This window comes from Austrofundulus limnaeus, unplaced genomic scaffold (assembly GCF_001266775.1).
Source record: "Austrofundulus limnaeus strain Quisiro unplaced genomic scaffold, Austrofundulus_limnaeus-1.0 Scaffold335, whole genome shotgun sequence".
NCBI classification, from domain to species: Eukaryota; Metazoa; Chordata; class Actinopteri; order Cyprinodontiformes; family Rivulidae; genus Austrofundulus; species Austrofundulus limnaeus.
This window is the reverse complement of record NW_013952737.1, coordinates 621,861-630,054: the sequence shown is the minus strand read 5'-3', so window position 1 is coordinate 630,054 and position 8,194 is coordinate 621,861. Positions and strand designations below refer to the sequence as shown.

Sequence of the window (8,194 nt, the reverse complement as noted above, 5' to 3'; positions counted from 1 at the left end):
TCAAACACAATAAAACTGGTTATTTATGAGTTAAAGAGATTCTGTTCTGTAAAGATCTGAACAGAACCCGGCTAGCATTGTTTAGCTAGTCTTTATGCTAAGCTAACGAACCACACAGCACCCACACTCTCACCTTTCCACAACTCCTCAGCAGGAAAAACTTAAGAAAAAACATTAACCCTTTTAATACTTTGCCTTAATCTTCTCTGTGGCAGTTTCTGGCAGCACAACACGTGTCAGAAAGGTTTAGTTGTGTTTTTACAGGTGAAACCTGACGGACGAAATGACAAACAGTGACATGCAAAGGTCTGTGAACCCGTTAACGTTTCAGTGTTTAGTGTTTGATCTGGGTTTCCACTTAATCATCTCAGTCAATCTGGACCTGATGCACACCTTTCAAAGTAAACCAACTCATAAATAAATCAAGAAAGAAATTAAATCTTGCCCAAACAGCTGCAACAGAATGAAGGCCTTGACGTCCAGAAAATGTGCTGTCAGGAATTTCTTACTACGGAATGTTTTCACGTCTTTGTTTACCCAGGTAATAATAGTGTTCTCTATATAGATTCAATATATTTTCCTGCAGTCATAAAACATTACAGAAAAGTTGAAGCATCACACAAATACACAGACATTTAACACAACAACAGAGCATTCACTACATGTATTTCTTTTTTAAATACCAGTAGGCAAAGTAGCCCATCCCGCCCAGTGAGCCCATGAGAAAAGATGCTCCAAAGAAAGATGGCGGCTTCTTTTTTACCATTCGGAAGGCGTTGGGTAGGACTGCAGACAGCAAGGTTGTGTGGATATCGCCCAAGACCTTTCGGAAAGCATAGCGTTTTTGCACTCGCACAAAAAAGGACTGCAGGTTGGGTCGGCTGCCGTCCTCCCAGTATTTCTTAGAAAGTCCCAAGAACTTGAGCCTGTGCAACAAGGCTCCAAGGCAGATATCAGCTAGTGTAAATTCAGGTCCACAAAGCCACAACTCACACTTCTGACCTGTAAACAAACAACAAACAAGAATCCCAACAACAACAACGCAAGTTTTTTCCACTTCTGGAAAATGCTTGAGTCCTTCTGATGTGGACGTACCTTGATACTCCAGTTTCCTTTTCTCCAGCTCTGCCTCCACCTGATCCAGAACCATGGCTAACTCCCCCAGAATTTTCTTCAGGTTGTTCACATTATCATGGTCCAAGATTTTTGTCTGGAAACCAAAAAACAAAGTCAAATTTCAAACAGCGAAGGACTTCAGTACAAAGGATGAAATCAGAACTTCATAGATGAACAGATGAATGTTTAAATAAAAACATGATACATCTGAGAAACATGTTTAATCTGAACAGCAAACAAAAATACTTAACCTAATATAAACAATGAAAATAGTATTTAAGCTGCCTTTGAATTAAATAAAGTGTATTTTGTAACAATATACCAAGCTAAAGAGTTGTGTTTTTGCAGTAACGTACATCACTGTCTGCATTTTAAATCATAGGCCATCTGATATCACTCAGAATATCCTTTGGAAATGACTCTCTGCTACTACCACACCACACTGCTCAATATCTGGACGTAGTTATTTACTTTTTATGTTTAAGATCAATTAATAACCACTGCCTATCAAATGTTTCTTGATTTGTTCAGAGAGTCAAAGTGAGGTCAGTGTGTTTTCCCACTTCAATTCAATTCAGTTTATTTATATAGCACCAAGTCGCAACACACGTTGTCTCAGGGCACTGTCCATGAAAAAAAGAACAGTCTAAAGAAGAAACCAGCAGATTGTGTTGAATCACTTCATCACAGTCTCCCATCCTGAGCAAACGGTGGAGAGGAAAAACTCCCTGCTAATCAGGAAGAAACCTCCAGCAGAACCAGGCGCAGGACAGGCGGCCATCTGCCCTGACCGGCTGGTTGGAGGACAGGAAAGAGACACAGGTAAACACAGAAGAACTGGTCCAGGTGCACCTACTTCTGGAAAAGAGACAAAAAGAAAAAACATTTTGTTGATACAAATAATTACAATAAACATATAGAGAAGAGAGAATAAAGAAAACAGGAGTGAGGAAATGTGCTCAGTTTGTGCTCCAGCAGTCTAAGTCTATAGCAGCAGAAATGAAGAATAATTCAGGAAACCTAAGTCTAACTATAGGATTTATCAAAAAGGAAAGTCTTCAGTCTAATCTTAAAAGTAGACAGAGTGTCAGACTCACGGACAGAAACTGGAAGTTGGTTCCACAAGAGAGGAGCTTGATAACTGAAAGCTCTGCCTCCCATTCTACTTTTAGAAACTCGAGGAACCACAGGTAAACCTGCCGTCTGAGAGCGAAGTGCTCTGTTAATAAAATATGGAACACAAGCTGCGTTTCCATTGCAAATGTGCGCAAAACTTTGTCGATATTCTGTTAATGTCGAAAAACATAGTTTTGCAACTGCAGTGTTTCCATTAAGTAAGAAATGCTAAGTTACGCGTGAATACGTTTGTTCTCGCAATAAATGATTACAAACATGGCGGCAATGGATGTAAACACATAGCATAATGCTACCGCGACACTAGCGCTCATCATCAGAGGAGACGTTGGCGTTTTTTTATCGAGGCTTTCCAGCGACAAGCCCCTACTTGGGAGCGGCTACGTATGCTGTGTTTTTGGGAAATTGTAGTCGGTGAGTTTACTATTTTATACTACTTCTGTGATATTACTACTATTTCTACTCCCTGTTATCTACTTCGTCATCGTCTTTTTCGCCAGTAGAAACAGCCAGTTCTTGATCACATGACTCCTGTGATGCAAAAAAAGTGTTTCCATTGTAGTTTAGCAAAAAACACAAATTTTGATATGGCCGAAATACCACCTCATCCAAGCGCGAAAACATTTTGTCGAATAAAGTAATATTTTTCGAAATTGCCGTGTTTCCATTGAGCAAATTTATTTTCGAAATTCTAATTTGCGCATTTTCACGGTAAATGGAAACGCAGCTATTAAGATGTTTAATATATGATGAAGCTTGGTTGTGCACAGAACCACAAAGCATTTCTCTTTTATAATCTGTTTTTGTTTGTTTTTCACAGATGTGGTTCAATGAAGCTCAGTCCTCACATCAAAGATGACAGAAACTCACCATTAGTTTCTTCTGCTTGGACAGGTAAGGTTCTGTCAGCTGAGGCTCCTCATGGTCCAACTTCATCAGCTCAGTGGCAGCGTTAGCCAAGTGTCCTGAAATTTTACACACCACACATAAACACAGTTAACTGTTCCTTTGGTTGTTGAGACAGAATCAAGTATTTTAAACAACGTTCTTCAACCACTGTGTGCTGAATGTGAGAGCAGCGGCGGATCAGATGATAGAGCTGTGGCCTCGCAGAGACAAGGTCCCAGTCATTGGTCTGGATTACTGGACTGGACATCATTACAGGTGCCATTACTGTGCATTGAGTCAGGACACAGGAACATCCAGAGATGTTGTAAATGAGATGCAGCAGACAGTCAAGCAAGGAATATCGAAAAGGGCACAATGTTTTGTTATAAATTGTCAACACTATGACAACAAGATTAAAACATTAAAGTGTATCACATTTAACAGGTCATTAAAAATATTTATTTTTTAAAAATGGCAGAGATGCAGGAAGTAGGTCAGCTATGCAGCTTGATTTTGACAATCTTATGTTGGGTAAACCAAATACATGTATGGATATATTGATGGGTAAACCCACTCAAATATAAATTTGCTGTCCAACAAATTATTAAATATTTTTGTACTATTGTTTTCATGTTAGGATAATAGTGTGAGAGGTTGTAAATACCATGTGCGACAGTAAAATTACTTTTACTACCAGCCTGTGTGTGTGTGTGTGTGTGTGTGTGTGTGTGTGTGTGTGTGTGTGTGTGTGTGTGTGTGTGTGTGTGTGTGTGTGTGTGTGTGTGTGTGTGCGTGTGTGTGTGTTGTCTTCAGTGGCGCATGCATCTGAGAGACATTTCCACCTTTACACGTCTTTAATAAATATTTATTTAATAATTGATGTGAAGAAACGAGTCGCAGTGTTTCTGCTGCGGTGTGATTTATATTTTAGAATCATGAAGTCTCTCATTCAGCTGCATGACTCTGCTCAGAACTACAGTCAAATACCTGATTGTAATTTGTTTGGTGTGACACCAGAAAACACACCACTCTCACCCCGGATTTATACTGCATGCATCTCCGCTCCGCTCCGCTGCGCTGTGCTGCGCAGGTCGCAGCTGTGCATTTCAAGTCCAGTTTACACTGCCTCCGCTCCGCTCCGGTCTGACAGACGTGCAGGAAGGAGATCGCGTGATAAATTCAGTGATAAATGTGGAAGTCAGAGCAAAAAATCATTAATTCTGTGAAAGACGAACTCCAAACACAGCTGAAAACGATATTAAGGCTTTTGGTATCTATGTTGAAACTGTCTCACTGTCGGCTTTCTGAAACTTCTGATTTCAAAATAAAATCCACGTGTATCGTGTGTGTACACATAGCTTCATGCTACATGTTTCCATCTGCTTCCCAAACAGAACGATACATTCTGACAGCATTTGTGTAGAAATATATCCATATATTTATTAATGTAGCTGCAATTTCAACACTATTCTGACAAATTATTCTGCCGAATAGTGTCTTATTTTGAAAATACGGATGTTGTGCTCGTGTCTTTTCCTGTTGGTGCGACGCAATCTTTAAAAATTGACTCCGGCACTGCTCAGTCGTCCAGCAAAAATAGGATCTGTTCTAATTTTGACGGATCGCCGTCCGCAGCCAGTGTAAACACTCTCATTGATTTTAATGGGTGCGTATTTGCTGCAAAGGTTGGACCGGAGCGGAGCGGAGCGGAGACGGAACACAAGCAATGTAAATTGGGGGTCAGTTCTTCTTGTCATGTCCTCCTGCAGCACAACAGCTGACACTGTTCCATAAATTACACACAACTTTATGCAGCTTTTTATGAACAAATCTATTGTTTGCATCTTGTGGAGCTGAGGAATCATCACAGCTGAGCTGTTCTGAATTAATCTGCTGAGTTGACAAAGTTTTTATTCTCAGTGAGAATTAATGTTTCTTAGACAACTCACACATTTTATTCTCCTCAACTGTCTCACAGGTGTGTGCTCCCTGATGTTTATATCTACATGACAAAAATTAATTTTGACATCTAAAAAAATTATATATATATATCTTTACAGTTTACAGTGGGCTGAGGTTGTTTTGATCATTTTTAGGCTGCTCTGTTCAATTTCATCTTTCAAGTTTAAACAACTGAAAAACTCTCCTTACATCCAGAAAACAGAACAGAGTCATATTCCTGTGGATTCAGGTCAGATCCAGAACTTTGTGGGTTAAAACTGCCGATTGAAAAACTTTGAATGGCTGTCCGCACAGTCTCACTACAGGTGAAAAATATGCATATATTTGTGCACCCTTTCACACACTGTTGGAGTTGATACATCCTGACGTGTGCGTGGAACCTGGTACACGCAACTTTTTTATGCGTACGCACCGTTTATACATGAGGTCCACGCCTGTCTGATGTCAAGCAGCTTCAGTGTCTCAGAGAAAAACTCATCAAAGCCTGACAGCAGGCCCTTCAGCTGGTGGAGGAGCAGCTTAATGTCAGGAAATCAGCAACAGAAATCTCAAACATGGTCCATTTAAATTCCATGTCCCCAGTCCCCCCTGGGACAGGGACAGGGGCTCAGCCTGACGATCCCAGTGGACCCTCATGTGGATTTAGGTCTTCTATCAGTCTTGGATCAGATGCTGATGATCTCTTTTTTCACCAGAGTGTCATAAAGACACAAGACCACCAGTCTGATGATACGACTACAAACTGATCAATGATCTTTGGTCCAAAGTGTTAAAGGCACAGTGTGTAGGATTTGTTGTTTTCAGTGACATCTAGTGGTTGAGTGGTTGAATCATCTTCCCTGGTCCTCCCCCCACCCCCACCCCCTACTTCCAAACGCAAAGGAGTTGCTACGGTGTCTCTCANTACACACTGTGCTTTTAATTCAGTTTATTTAACAGAATTAAATTTAACTGTCACATTGTAGGAACCAGATTTACTAACTGACTACAAGAGGTTTGCTGGTAGAAAAAACCCTTAAATATGTAATTAACAAAGCCACTAATAAGTCTTTTTAAAAGTGGACCTGCTTGCACTTTCATTCAACATCCTTAAAATAAAGTGCGGCTCTTATAGACAAAAATCAATGAGCTTTGTTCTGGAAGAGAAGGCAGAGTAATAAATATTAATGGCAGCACCGTGCAGCGAGCTGCATCACTTACTACGTATTTCTGCGGTGGCGTACTTTGGGATCATAGAGTCAGTGGTGAGCTCTGGGTGGAGGATGCAGCCGTGTGTGTAAGCGTCCATTGGCAGTCCATCCAGCAGCTGACGGTACTGCTGCACACGCTCGGACAGAGGCGAGTCCACATCAGGAACCAGCTGAGCCACCGTGTCTGCCACGAGGACACACAAACAGGAAAATAAAACAGCTTCACTCTGGTTCAAATCCAACAAACTGTGAAGAAATAAGACAATTTATGTTTTCATTCTTTTCATACAGTTGGATGACTGGAGATTAAAGCTCCATCCACACCTGAAAGCTTTTCCTTCTAAACATGACATCATTTCTAGAACTATTTTCAGAAATGATCCAAACTCTGCCAGGCCTGTAGGTGGTGCTGTAACCCCTGATCCACCTTCCTGGTTCACTCTAACAAGCTCATCCAGAGAAGGAGATCGTTTGATAATAACTGTGTTGTAGGAACCTGACCTGTGTTTCTGTATGAGGGAGTCAGGGGTGTTGGTGGAAAATGACTGGATGAGGTGCAGGACAAACACAAGGACAGTGAGACGAAGGTGAGACGTGCAGTAAGGGTGACAGATGGGTTCAGGGTGGGGGTGGGGGTGGGGTTACAGCAGTGATCAGCTCCTTTCGTCTGCAACAGGGATGGAAATGGGGACGGATGAGGTCAGGCAGGATGTGTAGGGAGCAGGTGGAAGAGAGGCTGGAGAGGTGGAGTAAAGTTGGTCGCAGGAGAGAATTAATGTGTGTGAACGAGAGGAAGACAGGTGGAACAGAGAGGCTGCAGGGAGCAGGGGTCCTGAAGACCCGGGATCAACCAACCGAAGCAACGAGCCAAGCATGAGAGAGGTGCAGGCTGGGTGGAGAGGATGGAGACGTGTCAGCGGTGATTTGTGACAGAGTAACGGAGTTAAAAATATACTCTAAAATAATCTGTTACCCCAGTATTTTCATGTTTTTGTGAATTTAATTTTATTGAGGTCTTTTATTTTGAAAAGTATCAAAGCGGAAATGATGTGTGCACTTTGCTCCTCCAATCATTTCGTTTGCTGCTGAGCACTGAGGGTAAGAAGTGTGGAAATGTTGCTGATGATATTTAATAATTTTCATTGAAATTCCTACTATTTAGGCTGTGCACTTTTGGTCATCCTGTTGGTACAGTATACCATTTTACAACATTATTGCAACTTTTATTTTGCATTTTGACCGTGTAAGTTTTGTTGGCACTTCATTTCCTTTTTGAGAGCTAGCTTGGCTCCATCTTTAGTTTAATGCACCCTCTAGTGGACAATGTCTTTAATAGCAAGGGCGTGCCGCCATTTCTTTAAGTAATTTTTTTTTTGCACATGTAGGAGCCAGAAGTGCAGAAAACAGAAGACAAGTGACTTGTTTGTTTTATTGTCTTATGCAGATATGTGATGTTTTTATTCATGTAAATGAATGAATGTTAGCTTCTTGTTGTTCTAGACTGCCCAGTAGATGGTGGTGTTGTTCTTTTATTGCACTGTTTTTATTGTATTTTTAGAAAATGTTGTGTTTTGTTACTTTAAAAGAAAAATTTTACTTTTCTGCTCTGTAACCTCCAAAATGAAGCATACCTGTTAGATATTGCGAGACTCACTTTGCTGCTGAGCACTGCTTGGAGCCAGAAGTGCAGAAAATAGAAGACAAGTGACCTGTTTGTGTTATTGTCTTCTGCAGGAGAGCAAATAAACATTGGAGTAACAGTATTCTGATGCTCTGTTGTGTGTCCAAAAACAAGCATTGTTACCAGTGTTGCCAGATGGGAAATGTTGAATTATCGTATCAGCAGCTCGAAATTACTGTATTTTGAAGAAAATTATCGTACACACCCAATTTGCATTCTAGAG

The 8,194-nt window shown here is 40.9% G+C and overlaps 1 protein-coding gene across 1 annotated transcript in view; it reads right to left on the bottom strand.

The window, feature by feature from the left end:
• Nucleotides 1-553: 553 nt before the first annotated feature.
• The window catches only part of gdap1l1 (ganglioside induced differentiation associated protein 1-like 1), a gene marked incomplete in the record, with an annotated part of 49,778 nt that continues 42,137 nt past the window's right edge, over nt 554-8,194 (bottom strand). Inside the window, 4 exon segments of the mRNA XM_014022553.1 lie at nt 554-1,002; nt 1,096-1,210; nt 3,121-3,215; nt 6,301-6,474. Of these exon segments, the coding sequence (XP_013878007.1) occupies nt 659-1,002; nt 1,096-1,210; nt 3,121-3,215; nt 6,301-6,474 (728 nt within the window).